Genomic DNA, 20,099 nt, shown 5'->3' with positions numbered 1-20,099 from the left:
GAGAGAGAGAGAGAGAGAGAGAGAGAGAGAGAGAGAGAGAGAGAGAGAGAGAGAGAGAGAGAGAGAGAGAGAGAGAGAGAGTTACTGGAGAGATGAGATCGGGGATTTAAGAGTGCACAAAAATTACATCCACACGTGCACTTCATGTTATGTAAGACCCTTGACTGCTGCTGTTATCCTACAGCATACAGTGAGGCAGTGAGCGGACAGGCAGAGCAGATGCTGTTTACACACACAAGGAAGAATACAGCAGGAGAAACAGAAAAGGAGCTGCCATTTTTAGGAGCTATGGGCATAAGCTTGGATGAACTAAGCTTGGATGAGCTTGGATATTCACAGACACCTTTAGGAAAAGAAGCTATTTGTGATATTCCTTCACCTGGCACAATGAATGGATTATAATCAGTGATGTTTAGCGTGCTAAACGGAGTATTGTGATCACCTCAGGACATATTTACTCTTTGTGCTGCGGCCCCTGGGGGCCTTTGATCATGACTTCAGTGTGGTCTTTGTTGTGGGTTGTGTGTGGATTGACGGTGTGGTTTCCCTACACTCACGCAACCTCAGTGACACCCAATCTGTTCATGACCACCTCTGATCCAACCACTGATGAGCAATCAGTCAATCCAGAACATCAGACTGAACCTACAGATCCACCCAGCAACAACACAGGTAAGAACAATTGTCAGACAGACAGACAGATAGATTGATAGTGTGAGATAGATAGACAGATTGTGATAGATAGATAGATAGATAGATAGATAGATAGATAGATAGATAGATAGATAGATAGATAGATAGATAGATAGATAGATAGATAGATAGATAGATAAATAGATAGATAGATAGATAGATAGATAGATAGATAGATAGATAGATAGATAGATAGATAGATAGATAGATAGACGGATGGATAGACAGACAGACTATGTGACCAATATAAATTGTTCTGCAACAGTACATGGTGTGTGGATGTACAAAAACGCGTGGGTTGTGTGTGGACTGATTGTGTTATTCACGCAGCCTCAGTGAGACCCAATCTGCTCATGACCACCTCTGATCCAACCACTGATGAGCAATCAGTCAATCCAGAACATCAGACTGAACCTACAGATCCACCCAGCAACAACACAGGTAAGAACAATTGACAGACAGACGGATGGATGGATGGATGGATGGATGGATGGATGGATGGATGGATGGATGGATGGATGGATGGATGGATGGATGGATGGATGGATGGATGGATGGATGGATGGATGGATGGATAGATAGATAGATAGATAGATAGATAGATAGATAGATAGATAGATAGATAGATAGATAGATAGATAGATAGATAGATAGATAGATAGATAGATAGATAGATAGATAGATAGATAGACATTCTGTCAGGACCACTATTGTCACATACGATTGACAATTAGCATACAGTTTGGATTGGCGGTATGGTTCTGTTCTGGCCAAGAACTCCATGCGCATCCATGCAGCCTAGCATAGATAAGAGCAGCGAGAGCAGCAATAAAACCCCTTAGGGTAAACAGACCAGAACCAACATGAATGTATACAGATATCATTAATTCAAAAATTTTAATGTACAACATAATTCGAAAATTTAGTCTGATTCAAAGGGGAATCAGAATGCCAAATCCTGACTGGGCGAGAGGAGGAGCTGGGGATGGAGGAGGGTAATTAGCTCCTGAGAAACGCGATAGCTGTTGATAATACTGAAGGAGCTTACATATAAATGCTGTGATGGGCGTCGTATTCCTATAGGTAGACGTGGATCAGCTGAGGTCATAGATAGATAGATAGATAGATAGATAGATAGATAGAGAGAGAGAGAGAGAGAGAGAGAGAGAGAGAGAGAGAGAGAGAGAGAGAGAGAGAGAGAGAGAGAGAGAGAGAGAGAGAGAGAGAGAGAGAGAGAGAGAGAGAGAGAGAGAGACGGACAGATGGATAGACAGACAGACAGACATTATGTGACCAATATAAATTGTTCTGCAACAGTACATGGTGTGTGGATGTACAAAAACGTGTGGGTTGTGTGTGGACTGATTGTGTTATTCACGCAGCCTCAGTGAGACCCAATCTGCTCATGACCACCTCTGATCCAACCACTGATGAGCAATCAGTCAATCCAGAACATCAGACTGAACCTACAGATCCACCCAGCAACAACACAGGTAAGAACAATTGACCGGACGGACGGACAGACAGACAGACAGACAGACAGATAGACCGACAGACAGATAGATAGATAGATACATAGATAGATAGATAGATAGATAGATAGATAGATAGATAGATAGATAGATAGATAGATAGATAGATAGATAGATAGATAGATAGATAGATAGATAGATAGATAGATAGATAGATAGATAGATAGATAGATAGATAGATAGATAGATAGATAGACATTCTGTCAGGACCACTATCGTCAAATACGATTGACAATTAGCATACAGTTTGGATTGGCGGTATGGTTCTGTTCTGGGCAAGAACTCCATGCGCATCCATGCAGCCTTGCATAGATAAGAGCAGCGAGAGCAGCAATAACCCCCCTTAGGGTAAACAGACCAGAACCAACATGAATGTATTGCAGATATCATTAATTCAAATTTTTTAATGTACAACATAATTCGAAAATTTAGTCTGATTCAAAGGGGAATCAGAATGCCAAATCCTGACTGGGCGAGAGGAGGAGCTGGGGATGGAGGAGGGTAATTAGCTCCTGAGAAACGCGATAGCTGTTGATAATACTGAAGGAGCTTATATATGAATGCTGTGATGGGCGTCGTATTCCTATAGGTAGACGTGGATCAGCTGAGAGTCACCTGATGCGAGCTTGGCTAACGTGACCTGCCAGAACTGCCAGAGCTTGATTTATGTGACCAATATAAATTGTTCTGATACAGTACATGGTGTGTGGAGCTACAAAAACTTGTGGGTTGTGTGTGGACTGATTGTGTTATTCACGCAGCCTCAGTGAGACCCAATCTGCTCATGACCACCTCTGATCCAACCACTGATGAGCAATCAGTCAATCCAGAACATCAGACTGAACCTACAGATCCACCCAGCAACAACACAGGTAAGAACAATTGACAGACGGACAGACAGACAGATGATAGATAGATAGATAGATAGATAGATAGATAGATAGATAGATAGATAGATAGATAGATAGATAGATAGATAGATAGATAGATAGATAGATAGATAGATAGATAGATAGATAGATAGATAGATTAAAATAAACATTAATTAATGTGGTTCAGATAACATAATATTTTGAGTTTCTATTTATTAAACCAATCTTCTTCATTGTATTAACTCAAATTTTTAATTTCAATGAACTCAAAATTTTAAGGCAACCAGGTAACTTACTTTTTTAAATTAAACCAGCAATAACTTTTTTTACAGTATATATATTGTGTATAGTTTCCTATTTATATATTATTTTTGCACTAAGTATACTACTGTGTTTCTATTTAGGAATTATTTGTTTATACTTGAAATATACCTCTAACTGTATTTGAACTTTCCATTTCAAAAACATTTTCTTCTTTCATGCATCCTTTTTTTATCTTTTACCCACAACTTGAATGTGGGTAAGTTTCATTAAAAAAAAAAGCGGAGACAATCAAATTTTTGTCAAAGACTACGTCCGGATGGGAATCAGAACGATGATCAAAACATAGATGGAGTATATAGAGTCCATCAACATCCCTTCCTTGGTCGACACTTCATTCGGTAACGTTAGGCAGTTTTGAACATATATGCTGTTTAATGTTTGATGATCGCGTTATTTTACATGTGCGTAAGCAATCTCCTATCACTTGTTTCTTCGAAAATTCTGTACTCTTTCAAAAGATGCGTAATATAAAACTATATAAAAAAAGTGTTTAATTACCGACTCAATCAAAAGAGTAAACCCAACTACAAGCCAAGTTAACTTAGAATACTTAATTATACTTTTAAGTATATCTCAATCAATAGATTTAGTACAAGTATAGGCCAAATATACTTAATTATAAAATAGAATAGACTTATTTATAAATAGATTTAATTTTACTTAAGTATGCAATTTTAATTTCTGAGAAGTACATAACAAGTAGACTGAAAGTATACTTTCTTATTTTTAAGTTTGAAAAACGTATAGCACACTTGAATAAACTTCATTTTCATAAGGCTAGACAGACAGATACAGATGGATGAATATAAATAGAGACAGATATTAGATGGATGGACAGAGATGAATGGATAGACAGACAGATATATGGATAGACAGATACAGTTGGGTAGATAAGACTTTTAGCCCTTAATATACAATTTCTCCTGACCTGTGCTCAAAAAACTGACATGTCAGCGGATGGCCTAAGTGCACTTTCAAATGTTTTTAATAATAGGGAAACTGTGTGGAATTAATCAATATTTGATAAAGGGCCTTATCTTTATTTAATCAGTTGCTTCTCCAGAAACATGGAGAAACTGGAGGGAGGAGTATATTTGATAGTGAGCTGGGATCATGGGACAAGAGGCTGGGTATAGGGAAGACAAAGACAGTCACTGATATGCTGGCACTGATTCAAAGCAACATATACTCACAGAACACCATGCAAATACAAGACAGACACATTAATGAAAATTCACTGTGGTTCACCACAGGATACAAAGATTGGTGAGATGTCTCACAGCAAAGGAAACACGAGTCTGCAGCAAGATGCATGAGGCAGAAAGAAAAACTATAACATATGCAAAACAACTGGAATGATACAATCATTCTCCATTAAAGGTTTTATTGTGATCCATAAACAGGATTTGAAAGGATTTCATGTGTTATATGAGTCAATTTACACAGTTTAACACATCACAGAATATTCAAAGTCTTTGCTCTCATCTTATCTATCTACATGTCTACAGGGCTTGTGTGTATTTCTGTGCTTCCCCCACGACGGGGATCCTACTACGTGGAGCACGGCACAGGGGTGTCTGTGGGCTCTATGCTTGTGTTCTGGTGTAAGGAGGGCTACCAGCTGGTTGGCCCTGAGAAAATCACATGCATCCTGCATGCAGGCGTCCCAGGATGGAGCAGCTACCTGCCAGTCTGTGAGAGTAGGGCAGCCATTCAATTACCCTTTATGGAAAGAAATGTACTTGTAAAAAAAGAAAAATTATTACAACTTTGTTTATTTTCCCCAAATGTGAGCAAATATCTTAATTTAAAATCTGAAAGAACATTTCTTTCTAAAGAATATTTACAGTTTCTCTCAGTTTTAATATAACTGGCCATCAAATCTGTTAAAACCAACACAATTTTTTTTTCCAGGTATCCCTCGGCCAAATGACCAGGGACTTCGCATTGCTTTATTGGTGTCTGTAGTGAGCGGGGTCGTCATCTTCGTCATGACTGTGTGCTTCATCGTCTGCTGTTGTCAAGAGCGCATGAGCAAAAAGAAGGAAAATCATCGGATGGGCAGAAGCAGGTTAGTCACTTTAATAATTAATTTTTTTTAATTAAAATTCATCAAAATCATTAAAAAAAGAGTGGTGTCTTTCAATAAAATATTCAATTCAATTCACGCTTATTTGTATAGCGCTTTTCACAATAGATATAATTTCAAAGCAGCTTTACAGAAAGTGCATGAGTCCATATTACAATGTAGAGTGATGTTATCAGAGGTAACTGTCTAATTGATGTATTTCAGAAATGTACATATAAAAAATCACAGTTAGCTCAAAATGTATTCATTTAAACAATGTAATAATTGAATGCAGATACAATGAGCTCATTGAAGTAATACTTGTTTGTTAACGAATGATTATGACATTTAGAAAATATAGCATTGGTACATGTTGATTCAGAGTTTGCGTCATCTGATAAACAAAACAAATATATATTAGCCCCATGACACTTAAAGATAGAAAGATAAAAAGATGAATGTATAATTGCATTACATATCAAATTATCAAATCAAGTGGCATTTATTTTAAATATAGAAAAAAGATCTTAAATATGTTTGTCTTAAATTTGATCAAATAAAGCATTTTACCAAAAATGTGTTTGTTAGCGTTTAAATTAAGGCAAAGTTAAGACTAAATATCTGGACACTCTCTGGTTGTCAAACATTAGGGAACTGAATTCATTCATCCATTAGAATGACCTTGAATTCTTGGTGAAATGAATTAAAAACAAATGGTTTGTTCTTAGAAAAGGTCATCATTAATTAGCTTTTATAAAAAAAAAACATTACTGGCGTTACTTGAGACAAAACAATGGCACTGACATATTTTAAAATATGTCATTTTTGTGGACCCTGGACCACAAAACCAGTCACAAAACTGAATAAATAAGCTTTCCATTAATGTATGGTTTGTTAGGATAGGACGATATTTGGCAGAGAAACAACTATTTGAAAATCTGGAAACTGAGGGTGTAAAAAAATCGAAACATTGAGAAAATCGCTTTTAAAGTTGTCCATTTATGTTCGCGATTGTGCTGCATTCACTCACAAAAATAAACGTTTTATATATTTACGGTAAGAAATTTACAAAATATCTTCATGGAACATGATCTTTACTTAATATCCAAATGTTTTTTGACATAAAAGAAAAATCGATAATTTTGACCCATACAATGTATTGTTGGCTATTGCCCACAAATATACCCGTGCTACTTGTGACTGGTTTTGTGATCCAGGGTCCCATTTGTCAGTGCAAGTTGCTTTCAGTTAAAACCATTTTAGTCAGGGCTTAACTCAGACAGGAACATATAGTGTCACATCTGGTCCACATGGATTCCACATGGCCCAGATGTGGGCCGGATCTGGGCCGACACTATGTTGCTGTCTGGGAAGCGTAATCTGTAAAAACGTGGGATACTGTGTTTTAAAGTTAGAATGATTTTTTTTTAACAATCATAATACTAAATGTGTTGGTACTGTCTTTGTTCACCTTTAGGAGAAGAGAAACACGGAGCTCTAGGACTCGGAGGAGCCCGTCCTGGTTGGAGAGAGAGCAGCTGGACTGGGAGGCATTCCCACCGCCTAAACTTTTCAGCCTGTCCCAACGTCTTGATCGACCGCTGCCTCCTGGAAGTCCTGTTTATTCCGAGGTCATCAGAGCCTATGAGAACAGAGGGTATGAGAGGTAAGGAAAATTTGTCAAATATATTTGTTTATTTAGCCGATTTCTCCCCACAGAGACTCACAGTACACTTACAACAGGAATAGCCTCCCTTCTTGTCGTGCCTGTATATTAATAGGCCTCTTACGTGTATTGAAACCCTCAACCCTTGCCCACTCGCTACAACCAAACCACATTTTCTACTATTATGTAATAGTTGGGAGGATGTGTAAAGCCATAAGACCTATAAGAAGTTTCTATGATTTTGTACATCACTAAATTCTCTTTCTTTGTACACAGGAGTCAAGAGAGCCTGCTGAGAAGCCCCCATACCACATACCCTACATACCACGCCAACAGCCAAAGTTACCCAGCCCTTGTGTTCCAGAGGGTTCAAACTGAGCCAAACCCCTCCACTTCTTCTACCACCCCAGTTTACGTACAGATTTCTACACCTCCCAAAAACAAGACCCCACACGCTCCTTCCGTCACCCACCCATAGACATGCAACCATTAGTCGACTTTCTCATCAGCAGCACTGAATGTGGCCAAGACAATACAAACAACACTGCACAGATTTAACTGGTCAGCGTAACCAGAAGCACTTTGATATTTTTAATGTTGATGATATCTTTTAATATCTGCTATATTGTAAATATATCTTGACCTGGTTATTCTTGTCAAATCTGACAACTGATAGCACTATACCTAATTTAACCAAACTGTAAATAGACGTTTTGATGATATTGTTAGAAAGTAAGAGCAAAATCTTTTTGTTTTGCACATAGTAATTTGCTTGTGGTGGCCAACTACCACCCATTTTCATAATGTCATATTCATAATGTGTTGTAAAGAAGCGGTATGCACTCTTGATTAGAGTTTATACATTTGTTAACTTAAAATCTATCTGTAAAATTTGCACTTTAAACGCACTGATTCATTTGTAATAAACTGTTGGGGTCGATCTGTTTTCCTTTTGCCTTTAATTGAGTCCAGATGCCCTCGTCGATTTGGGTAAAATTTGCCAAATGTGTTTTTTCGAAACCCGAAAAGATGTGGAGAAAAAAATCTCTCATTTACATTGGGTTGTGGACAAAATGCGCTCAATGAACCAGCACAGAAATTCAAATAATTTTATTTAAATTACATTTGACAAAACAGAACAAGAACTGATTTATTTAAGATCTGTCAAGAAGAGAGAAGGACAGCGAACAATAAAATTGATCTCATAGCCTGAAAAGGTCAGTTTATATATCTCAACATTTTCAGTAACACTTTCACAACTTATTTTATTTGATCTTGTTTATACATTTAAATATATATGTATTATTTGAGTGTGTGTCTCATAAATTTGGCTTCAGTAAGATTTTTTAATGAAAGAAATCATTCCTTTTATTATCTAATTAAATTGTTTAGAATGATTTCTGAAGGATCATGTGATACTGAAGACTTGAGTGCATTTTAAAATATGTTCAAATTTAAAACAGTTATTTTAAACTGTAACAATATTTCACAATATTACTGTTTTTAGATGATAGTTTAAATGCATTTTTGCTATATATTTGCCTTGTTTTTGTAATTCAAGCAACTTTTTGTTTCTCTATAGTGCTCAATCAACATGACCAACAGCATATCAAATGAAACCAATACACACGCAATCTACAGTAATACAAGCAATTTTCCATTGTTGTTTCTTATTATTGTGGATAAGTGCAATGAAAAAGATTATTCCTGTGTTCGCTTGCCACTGCAAATCTTAACTCTCGTGGTGGGTCTCCCAACTAATTTGGCTCTACTATGGCTGCTGGTGAGGGGTGAGAAAGCTTTGTCACCTTCTGAAGTTTCGGGGCTCAATCTTGCCGTGATGAACATACTCTACTGTGTCAGTCTTCCTCTTTTTGTGTACAATTCTCTGACTCAACCCACTGGAACGCTTCACATAGTTTCTGAGGCCATCTCTGTCCTCAACATAATCGGCTGTCCTCTCCTCTTGACCAGTATGTGTGTGGAGCGCTACTTGGCCGCAGCACATGCAGTCCTCTACATGAAACTAGGGAGTAAATGGGAGCATCGTGTTTTCTGCTCGACTGTAATCTGGATCTTAACTTTAGGCATTGCACTGATTACCTACCAAGAAAGGCTCCCTAAAATAGCTCTGTACTTGTCAATCATCCTTGATGTTTTCTTACTGATAATGTTTGCATGTCTAATGGGCATTGTGTGTGCACTCTCAAAAAAAGGTCCAGGTGAAGGGCAAACAGGTGGAAAAGGTGGCTCACCCATAAAAAACAGAGCACTTAAGAACACCTTATTGATTCTAATCCCAACGGCTGTAATCTACGCACCTCTCCTGGCTATAGCCCCTTACGTGCTCACACTTGATGATGGAGATAAAGAAGTTAGTGACTCACACTGTTTGTTCTTAAATCTGATGAATGCCTTTCCCAGTCTTGGGGCCTGCATCGGGCCTGTGTTTTACATGTCCCGTGCAAAACAACTACCCTGCTGGAAGAAGATTGCTGAAAAAGAACAAACAACTACTCAAGAGCAACAGCATCCCAAGTGAAGTTTCCTTTATGACTTATTCATCTGATATATGACATTAAGACATAAAAAAAACCCTCCTGAACATTACTTATAAAATTATTAACTAAATTATTTAATCTTTAAATACTGTAAATTGCTTGTGGCTTTTAGTTTTCACTGATATAAAAATGCATAAACATGATTACGTAAAATGATTATTAGTAGATATAATATTCAGAATATTGTTACTTGGTGACAATAAAAATCTTACTGTCCTTTTGTTTTTTCAGACAAACTCATAGAAACCTTTTTGCAATGAATTAGTATAGGCTACTTTTTCCTTTGTATTAGTAGTAAGTTTGTTAGTAATTGCAATTTTATTTTAATCTATAATAATCATATTCACTACTTTAACAACTAGACAAGGCGATGTAGCATTTGTGGGGGAAAAAACGAATAAAGAAGTCACAGCAGCAATCGTTCTCCCCTCCACCATGTTTAAAGTTTGTGGCCCGCCCATGGGAACATGCATGGGTATCAAAATTATCCCCTAACTTTCCAGTGGTAAATATGTCTTGAGAGGGCTTTAATGTCCAATTTTTAACTAAGTATTTACAATAATTCCGATAGCACATGAAGGCAGCATTGGATCCGTGCATTAGGTCTTAAAGTGACAGCAGCCTAATATTCCTGCTGCTGTCTGTCATTAATGTTAATCAAACAACAAAAGACAGAGAAAATCACTCACTGATCTTGACTGAATAACTTTTGTAGCTTTAACAAGGATTAATCTATAATTAGATATTCGGTGAAGACTGTTACTTTATGATTATTCTACCACATGAATAATATTAGTAGAAGAACTAATGAACTGTTAGACCTATACCTGAAAATCTGAAAGCCCTGTTTATTTCATTTGTTTAATCTTTGTATATTGTATTTATTTGTGCTATTGCATGTAATTTGTCTATGTGTTCTTATTTTCTTATTTAGCCTACTGTTTACTTGTTTTTAATAATGTTTGAACTAGTTAGTATTTTTTGCTGTGGTATCGAAATTGGGACTCTTTTCACAGGTATCTAAAATGTTGGTGTCTTATAGTAGAATGATGTTGCATGGGTCAGGACAAAGTTGCAATTTTATTATTTTGTATTATTATGGGGGGGGGGGGGGGGGTTCTTCTAATTCTTGTTACATTGAGCATTTTTAAAACGATCACGTCACAAGTCTGATAAAAATAATTGTAATAATGTGAAAGAAAAAAATAATGTGCAGAAACCCCTGATATGTAATATTTAGCATATGATGTATAATATTTAGGTTTTAATATTTATAAATGTTAATTTATTGTGGGTATTGGCCTAATCATTTGAAGCATGAATGTATTGTATATTATACACAGCGTAAATAGCCGTATTTGACCAAAATTCCAGAATAGTCAGCAGCAAGCTGACTTTAGATAGCGTGGTGAATGTTTAAATCGTTGTCAATGAATATGGGACGCTAAATATAATTTTGGCTTTAATAAGATTGTCCCAATTAATAGGGAAGAATAAACCTGGTGTCCTCCATGGTTCCTGTTATTTTTCTGACAACAAAGCATTTGAATGCGACAAGATAATCTCAATTTGAGAAGTGGGAAGTGGGACATTTCTGAAGGCAGCATCATTTAGCCTACAGACAAAGTGACCAAGATGCATTGTCTGTTTCTATGGGCTGCCTTCACGTGCTATTGGAAATTCCCTTCTTCCCATTTCTGAAATCGTGATACCAGCTCGCATTCAAGTGCTTGTTGTCAGAAAGAACAAGAACCATGGAGGACATAGGCCTACATGCTCTAAAATTATTCTTGCAGTCACCTCTTTATTCTTTTCGTTAGTTTTAAGGATTTACAAATACCAACACCGGGGTTCTTGTATAGGTTCAATATGGTTTAAATGTTAAATAAAAACAAGGACATTTTTACAAATATTAACACATTTTACAGCTTTCTTATTTTTCAAACTCGAACTTCTACCTTTAAAATGAAAACATATAGGGCTTATTTCTCCCATATAGCCTATATTTATGCTAAATTTAGCTCGAATTTATAATATTCAAGACATGTAATTAAAATACGAACAAAATATTTTCAAAACAGTTGAAAGCTGTGCATGATGTGATTGTGATCCCTAATAAATGTGGGGACAACTTCACAAAAATGAAAGCAGCAAAACGTCCGTGTACGTCACAAGGAAACTGGTGTTCGTGACGTGTGTACGTACGACTCCAACAACACACTCCGGAGGACAGAAGTTTCCTGGTCAGTTTTGTTGTGTTTTTTCTGTTAAGATATGACTGAGACCACATTGCTTTGACATTCATTCGATAGATTATATGCTGTCCGATAACAGAATTATATCAAAGTTTCGTGCATTTTGCATTCAGATGTTAGAGGAACTGATCACTGACGTCGTGTCAAGTTTCAGCTGTAACTTAGCTTTATGACGTGAACTCCTTTCAGTTTACAAGCTGGAACAGTGCAGTTAAAAGTCTTGTTGAATTCACATTATTTGTTTTGATTTGATTAAGTGTTTTACGTAAAAAATATCTCTTTATCCAAACAGCAAAAGTCAGTGGTTGTTTTACATGATGGAAGGTGATTCACCTTCAATAACACGTAGCGATGAATATCGACTGCTTGAAACATACTGCCAGAAGAGAAAGCCACAACGGGTCTTTATGTGCAGCCTGGAGGCACAAACAGGTTAGACCAGAGAGAGATGCTGTACTTGATAACTTTGTTTCTCTTTCGGAGAGTTTTATAACATTAATTGCCATTTGAATGACATTGTCTGTAAAAAAAAAAAAAAAAAAAACAGGTGGTGAGAAATATGGAAATGTGGCTGAAAAACTGACCCGGATTGTAGACAGCAGACTTCTTATTGACGATGGATTAGAGACAGATTCTGGTAAAGTGTAGGCTACTATTATACACATTCAATTCTTACATCGACATACAAGTCATCGAAATATAATCCTGCATAACACTATTAATTATCTAGACTGTAATTGTTCTATGTGCTTGTTTTTATAAAAGTAAACACAGATGTTATAGAGCAGCTTGTTGACTTGCTGAAGAAATCAGGGGATGACTTAAATGAGAAGGTAATCATCATTATCTCTTTATCTGTCTGTAGTCTAACTGTTCAGTTTGTAGTTATACAATCTTGTTACATTCTTAAATGTCCCATTTGCCTTCTCAGATTGAGAAGAACCATGAGCTTTTGGGATACCTGCAGTGTACTTTCTCTTACGACTTTTTTGAAAAACTGATCTCAGCCTTCATCAAAAGTGTGGTACCAGAATTTCCTCAGAGCAGAAACAAACATGAGCAGATCGCCCTGACCTTTGAGGTCACCAGCAGACTCAGAGCCCTGGACCTTCACCCCATGAACAGGGTCATGGGATTCGGAGCTCAGTACCTGCAAAAGAACTTCACTCCCTGGGTTAAACAGCACGGTGGTTGGGTGAGAGTTTATGCACCATTTACATTTAATTACAATTTCCACAAAGCCTATTGTTGAAAAGTATTGTTACAAATAAACAAGTTTACTAGAAATGAATGCAGCTTACTAAATATTAAAATAATTACAATAACGTGCAATATACTAAATACGTCACATCTTATTCACTATAGGAGAAAGCCTTTGATGACAACGACGAGGTCCATTGACAAGATTGACTGTGAAATGGATGGTTATTAGTGATCTATGAGTTATATGATAAAATATGATTTTTTTTTATTTACTTTTTATATTTAAATGTGTATATTCTCAGTATTGACTATGTACTTGCTGACTATGTACTTGCAAATTACTATACATTTAATGTAAAATAACATTGTGTTAGTGAATTAAATGTGTCCTTAATTAACACATTGCTGCACACTTTTAAAATGCAAACCAAAATATAATGCTAAAATATAATGCTTTATTGATTGAGAAGTTTGCTTTGTTGGGCAACAAATAAAGCAAGCACCACAAACATACAAATACAGTATGGCATTGGAATCAGAACAGTGCTTAGTTATTTTTATTTTTCATTATATGTACGTATCAACTTCATTCACTTGCTGCATACAGCAATATGAAGTTTAAATAAAATGCAAATCTGTTATAATTTTGTCTTAAGCACAACATTAGGCACAAAGAGGCAAAGACGAGATGAATATTAAATCTGTTGATTTTCTTTGTCGTTCCTTTAGTGTCTTAATACATTGTAGCGATGATTAGTTTTGATTGCTATATGATGACTATGGTTGCAATATTTCACACCTTAAAGGAATAGTTCACTTAAAAATGAAAATTCTGTCATTTACTCACCCTCAAAGTTGTTCCAAACCTGTATGAATTTCTTTCTTCTGATGAACACAAGGAAAGATATTTTGAAGAATGTCAGCAACCAGACAGTCGATGGACCCCATTGACTTTCATAGTAGGGGGGAAAAAATGGAAGTCAATGGGGTCCGTTAACTGTTTGGTTACAAACATTCTTTAAAATATCTCCTTTTGTGTTCAGCAGAAGAAAGACATTTATACAGGTTTGAAACAACTTGAGGGTGAGTAAATGATGACAGAATTTTCATTTTTAAATGAACTTATTCCTTTAATTTATGTGACACATATCCTTATGACAAGGCAAGACTAATGGATGTTTAGCCCAGAAAAATCAACATCACTGCAAATGTTACAGTATTAATGTAAATTGAATTTAATCATGTAAATCATTTGTATTTGTATTCTACAATGAAGCACTGGTGACACTGTTTGTCTAGATACCAAGGTAAGTGTTCATTTTCCCCAAGGCATCACAGACAGTGGTCAGGTCGCTGCGTAGATCTTGAACCACGTTCTCGATGCTCCTGGTGTCCTTCAATAAATCAATGCTCTGGGTGTATGGGTTGTAGTAGACCGAAAAAGGCCTCTTTATTGTTTTAGCAAATTCCCTGTTTAGAAGGAAAAATGTATTAAATTGATATATGTATGACATACATTTATATATGTGATTAAATTGACAGAGCAAATGTGTCTCTTTTATACGGATGAAGTTAGTCTGTTAATAGAGTTTTAGATTGTTGTAAGATTTACATGTTATTTGTTCATGACTGAGTGGATATATATTCTACCTCATTTTCTCTTTTGCCTCTTCAAAACTCTCAGAGACAAAATAAACATCTTGAAATGTTGTAATGAGGCACTCCTGGTAGCATGTGGTTTTGGGATCAAACATCTTCACTTTTGCTTTTTCAGAAAGCGCATGCTGCATAATCAAAGAGGATTATACATTCAGTTAACCATTAACTTGACATTTGAATACTTGAGGTGTTTATGTACGGTTAATGAAGGGCTTCTTACCCTTAACTCTCCAATAGAAGACAGTAGACCTGCTCCATATGCCCTTAACTGACCATCCTGTTTGCACAGCCCAAACTCAATTGTGAAGAAATAGCACTGGGAAAAAAGCACAGTGGTTTATTGCATAATAAACATATTGTCTTGCATATTTCAAAGGTTTGGAAGCAAGGTTATCTACAAGTTCCTTCAGACCCTTATGAGATGTACACTCTCATATTGAGACTTCCAAAAACGTTATACCCAGATCTGATTGTGTCTCAAAGTCTGCCATACAGACCCACTGATATGATTTCAATGCAAATGCACGCGACTCAACACCATAGATTAAACTTTACGCCACGAAAAAACTTCAGTGACCTTTTTATTTCCGTATCTAGTTAGAAACCTGCCCGTCAAGTTCCATATGACATTTAAGAATTCAATAAGCTGCAGTCACACTTACTGTTGCCAGCTTCTGCACATCCTCGTCTGAAGAGCCTAGAGATGCAAGGCCAATCTCCTGAGAAAACTGAGCAAACTTGGGATCGGCCAGGAGTGGTACATGACCCAGAAGTTCATGACAGGTGTCTCTGACGACATGAAAACAGTTAACAGGTTAGAAGTGATAAGAAAAATGAACTTTTCTACACACAAAATAAAAGTGTGGGGCTTTTGCTCACGGTTCTGGTGTGTAGAGAGGGTCTGTGCTGTGACGTATATACTGAGTGCAATTAAACACTCGATAAGCCAGGCCGGCCAAGAAGTCTCGTGGTGACAGATATCCAGCCACAGGTCGTACGGTAAACCCTGACCTCTCTGCAAAGGTCACAACCCAAACCACCACATTAAAGAGAGTTGACTTCTTTGTCATAGAATGAGAGGAATTAATAATGCAAGAAGAAAGCAGTTCCATGGTTTTCACGTTTTTTTTCTTTTACCTCGTAAGAACAGAGACACATCTTCCAGCTGTGGAATGTTGTCCTCTCTGTACCCACAATGCTTTGTGAGAAGAGGGAGGTTTTTCAAGTACTCGCGGCAGGCGTGAGTTGGATAGAGTTTTGTAAGTTCTCTGAAAACGACTCCCCATGTCTTCACTTCCTCTGGTGTGTACTCTATTCGTGGGATGGGCTGCCCACTGTTACACAAAAGACATTCGGATTAATTTTACGCAAGAAAAGGGGAAGAAAAAATTGACTGTCATTTCAGTTAGTCAATTTGTAAGACTACTACTCTAACTGCAGTTTCATGTTATTTCCATTTATGTAATTGTACACTGCCTGGCTGTTTGGATTTAAATAGGCAAATGCTTCAGAGTCTATGACTGGATATGTTTGGCAACAGTTCTTCTAACCCTAATTGATGGAGTGTGTTGCTTTTCATTTCTTAAACAACCATGTAGGAAAACACATAATGGCCATAATCCAGGATGACAATGTCAAGATTCATCAGGCTCAAATTGTGAAAGAATGGTTGGGAGTGAGCATGAAGAATCATGTTCATACATGAATTGGCACCTCTGAGTCCAGACCAAGATCTTGACCAAAAATTGATGCACCTCTTGATGAAAATAAATGTTGTGATGTTATTGGTCAAGATCTTATATTGACAATGCAAGAATCAAGCACTCTGTAAAGTCGACTCAAAGACTTTCAATGAATTTAAGGTCTGGACTCCAATTCTGGAGGTCCAATTCATATGTGAAAATGATTCTTCATGCTCCCTCCCAACCATTTTTTCACAATTTGAGCCTGATGAATCTTGGTTTTGTCATCCTGGAATATGGCCATGGTGTGTCTTCCTAAGAAATGAAAAGCTACACACTCCATCAATTAGTGTTAGAAGAATTGTTGCCAAACACATGACATGCTAGAAATATAATAATCACTGCAATAATGATCCAATCATAGACTCTTAAGCTTTGCCTATTTAAATCCAAACAGCAACTTTTTTTTTTGTCCGGGCAGTGTGTTATGCATCTATTTTTAGTGTTGTTAGTGCCATGCTCTAATAATTGAGCTACAAGAACCCAATAGCAAAATCAACTACAAAAGAATATAAACTATTATAATCTATACTAACAATTTATAGTTCATTGCAACCTCCACAAAGTACTTCCTCCTCTGCCGATACACCTTGTCTTTGAAGCCCTGCAATAGAGAACAGAGAATAACTTTACTATAAGGTTCAATTTGTTAACATTAGTAAAAGTCGGCATGAAATGGAAGTTGTGATAGTCTTTTCTTCCCGTTTGTGATGTATATCCAAGTGAAACTGCTTCTTAAACAAAACAAAAAAATGAGGGCGGGACTTGATTTTGTCCCTCCCAAAAAAACGTGTCATGGGATTATTCTATTATTCATCATGTCTATTTTAACCCATGATAATCAACTTTAAATATGAATGTATTAGTCTATCTAGAAATTCACATTAACCATAATTAATTAATGCTGTAAAAGTATTGTTCACTCCACCATTGGGCTACTAAACATTTAACAGATTTACTTACCGGATGGTCAGCATCCAGTTCTGAGCCGTACATTAACACTCTATGTGAACATTGGTCCAGCTCTGAGATCTTTTGGGGAAACCATGGTATTCCTTCCCCATCTGCCAATCCTCCCAAAACACACACACAGTCCAAACAGTCTGGAATAAAGAGACAGATGAATCAGTAACAATGTCACAGTCATTACACTGGCAATTCTTTCACAGAGAACTTACCAGTCTCTGCAGACCACACTTGTTGAGGTGTGTTATATGAGACGATGTTGACGTGGTCTTTCAGGTGCTGCACAAGCTCATTGAACTCTTTTTTTGTGCAGTTGCACTCTGCATATATCTCCACCTCATTGGGGACTCTCTTGGATCTGCGAGACTCAATGTGGGCCAAATTCACATGTTTCTCCTTTAAACGTACAGTAAACAGAACAGCAGGATGTCACTTTGGTTTCATTTTCACTGTCTTAATCAAAACATATTATTATTAAACAAGTACTATGCATAAGGTTCCCTTATTAAAGTGTAATATTAATCTACCCCACCAAAGGATAAGGTGTTCACTAACCTGAAAGAGTCTTAGCGCTTTCACCAGACAGCCCACTTCATTCTTCAGAGAGAAAATCACTGCTAATTTCCCAAGGTCATAGGTGGATTTCTGTTCCTCTTTGTCAGGTCTTTCATCTATCCGATTAAAGGATGTCCTGCGGAGCTGCTTGGAGGTGTTTAGTAAATATAAAAACTCTTAAGATGCAGAAATAGGTTAAGATAAAAGCTGTTTTTTTTTTATTTATTACAAGAGTGGTAATTAACAAATGCAAAAGAAGAATTTACACTGAGAGACAATTTGACCGACTTCTAATTTTTTGTAAAAAAAATTGTACTGCATCATTGTCCACAGTTCCAGCTGCCAAAGCTCTCAGTCAGTTATGAATTTTGTAAGAAAACATTAAATTGGATTTGCCTCTACATCCAGAATAACCAACAGACACTAAGTTTTCCAGTGTAAATCAATGATTCATGCAAGTAACTAGTAGTTTAAAAAAAACAAAAGCAATTTTATATTTATTTGGGGAAAAAAACCATTTCAAATTATTGAAATCACGGTTCATTATAAACAAATAGTATGGCAATTTGACTATAGAAAATGTGGTGCCCAAAATAGGGTCAAGTTCAGTCCTCACCATTGAGGTTGCAAGGTGTTGTTGGTCATACATTGCTGAATCCAAAGATAGTCCTCGCCGAGCCCAGTATTTGCTGGAGAACATCATCATAGCAGGTTGCATCTTCGGAATTACATCTTGACCCCTCTTCCTAAGTAGCCCAATAGGTGATTTAGGGGCTGTCTGCGGCCCCTTCGCATTGGCTTGTAGTTCAGAGCCGGACATAGTTAGTGTTTCTTGAGATGTCTTCTTTCCCTGCATTTCCTATGGCAAAGGTACTATTGATTTTTCTTTAAGCTGTCCCTTGGAGATCACAGGGAGCACTTTGCATGTGCCACAGTACCTGACACTCCTCCCCCGTCAGTATCAGAGCTGGGATTATATACTGTGACGAATGACGTTGAGAAGGGCCACTCTCGCACAGGGTAGGCTATCACTCATATTGGCTTTTGAGGGGATGGCTCTTCCATTAGGAAATGTCGGCTCGTCCAAGACCTGATTGAAGTGGATAAGCTCATCTCACCCTCTAGGAGAAATGAATCTAGAGCAAAGTCATCAAGATTTCAAGATTCACATAAATGTGGCTTCATTTTACAGATGTGAAGGAAAAGAGGGGGAGGACATCACCCACCATTTTTGTAAGATATAAATGCCTTTGTACAGTGCATCCTTCAGAGGCAGGATTTAGAAACATGTTCAACATAGAAAGCAAGGAAAATAAGAGCTTCAGTGAGATTAGAGCATTCATTTCCATGAAGTATGAACTTAAATGTCAGCATTATTTATGTAAATGTCACCTCCTTTGAGGTCAGATGCATATTTGGCAAATAAGTACGTTTGTCAGTGCACAAAATGCTGCCGTTTTTTTTAATGAAAGAGAGCTAGAAGAGAGATAACATTACTGCGGTGAGCAGTGAGCTATCAGCTTCCTCTGAGGCAATTTCCTGTGGAACAGGAAATGAAAGAGATGGAAGTTGATTCCGTGCGCCTTTGTTGTGGGCTGTGGTTATGAGTGGATAAAATACATTTCATCATCAATCAATATTTTCACAGACTCTCCATCTCTTCCGCAAATGTCATAGCAGAACCTCTGAACCAAGGCTACCGACTTTGAATAATCTCAAGCCACAGTTGGCAGTTGGAACTATTGCCTTTAGTTTAGCCAAGCAAATTTTCCTCACTTACTATTACGAAGACAGTTAAATCGTTTTGTTTTTGTGTGCCTTTGCAAATTGTATCTAAGGTGACTACCTAATTACAAAGTACTCTTACCTAATTAAATCTCGAGTTATGTAACACATTAACTAATGTAATATTACATAACCCAAAATGTCTCTCTTCATTGGACAAAGACATGGGCGACAGCAGGCGCAATGGACATGTATGTTCAATTTTGGGTTAAGTGTTA

General features: G+C 37.0%; 3 protein-coding genes across 5 annotated transcripts; 2 read left to right on the top strand and 1 right to left on the bottom strand.

Annotated features, from left to right (window-relative positions):
* Positions 1 to 249: 249 nt before the first annotated feature.
* On the top strand, positions 250 to 8,101 carry si:ch211-242e8.1 (uncharacterized). The gene is made up of 8 exons (XM_056261192.1): positions 250 to 672; positions 1,024 to 1,134; positions 2,076 to 2,186; positions 2,987 to 3,097; positions 4,930 to 5,121; positions 5,336 to 5,492; positions 6,967 to 7,155; positions 7,432 to 8,101. Exons 1-8 carry the CDS (start codon positions 492 to 494, stop codon positions 7,631 to 7,633), a joined length of 1,254 nt encoding a protein of 417 aa, XP_056117167.1. The 5' UTR covers positions 250 to 491; the 3' UTR covers positions 7,634 to 8,101.
* Positions 8,102 to 11,923: 3,822 nt separating this feature from the next.
* On the top strand, positions 11,924 to 13,432 carry si:ch211-218c6.8 (apoptosis facilitator Bcl-2-like protein 14). The gene is made up of 6 exons (XM_056261198.1): positions 11,924 to 11,959; positions 12,264 to 12,403; positions 12,519 to 12,608; positions 12,737 to 12,804; positions 12,903 to 13,166; positions 13,337 to 13,432. Exons 2-6 carry the CDS (start codon positions 12,286 to 12,288, stop codon positions 13,370 to 13,372), a joined length of 576 nt encoding a protein of 191 aa, XP_056117173.1. The 5' UTR covers positions 11,924 to 11,959; positions 12,264 to 12,285; the 3' UTR covers positions 13,373 to 13,432.
* Positions 13,433 to 14,177: 745 nt separating this feature from the next.
* Positions 14,178 to 19,506, bottom strand: tph2 (tryptophan hydroxylase 2 (tryptophan 5-monooxygenase)). Of its 3 annotated transcripts, XM_056261185.1 has the most exons (12): positions 19,323 to 19,506; positions 18,713 to 19,232; positions 18,097 to 18,243; positions 17,754 to 17,937; positions 17,539 to 17,678; positions 17,112 to 17,179; positions 15,971 to 16,167; positions 15,713 to 15,848; positions 15,496 to 15,622; positions 15,054 to 15,149; positions 14,825 to 14,958; positions 14,178 to 14,644 (listed from the first exon to the last, which is right to left on the bottom strand). In XM_056261185.1, exons 2-12 carry the CDS (start codon positions 18,950 to 18,952, stop codon positions 14,470 to 14,472), a joined length of 1,644 nt encoding a protein of 547 aa, XP_056117160.1. In that variant the 5' UTR covers positions 18,953 to 19,232; positions 19,323 to 19,506; the 3' UTR covers positions 14,178 to 14,469. The 3 variants fall into 3 exon arrangements, with proteins under 3 accessions (XP_056117160.1, XP_056117159.1, XP_056117162.1); XM_056261184.1 differs by having other exon boundaries at positions 18,713 to 19,506; XM_056261187.1 differs by having other exon boundaries at positions 18,097 to 18,240; positions 18,713 to 19,506.
* Between the last annotated feature and the right edge of the window lie 593 nt (positions 19,507 to 20,099).

This window comes from Rhinichthys klamathensis, unplaced genomic scaffold (assembly GCF_029890125.1).
Source record: "Rhinichthys klamathensis goyatoka isolate OS25496 unplaced genomic scaffold, OSU_Roscu_1.1 h1tg000181l_1, whole genome shotgun sequence".
In the NCBI taxonomy this organism is placed as follows: Eukaryota; Metazoa; Chordata; class Actinopteri; order Cypriniformes; family Leuciscidae; genus Rhinichthys; species Rhinichthys klamathensis.
This window is presented reverse-complemented; position numbering and strand designations above follow the sequence as displayed.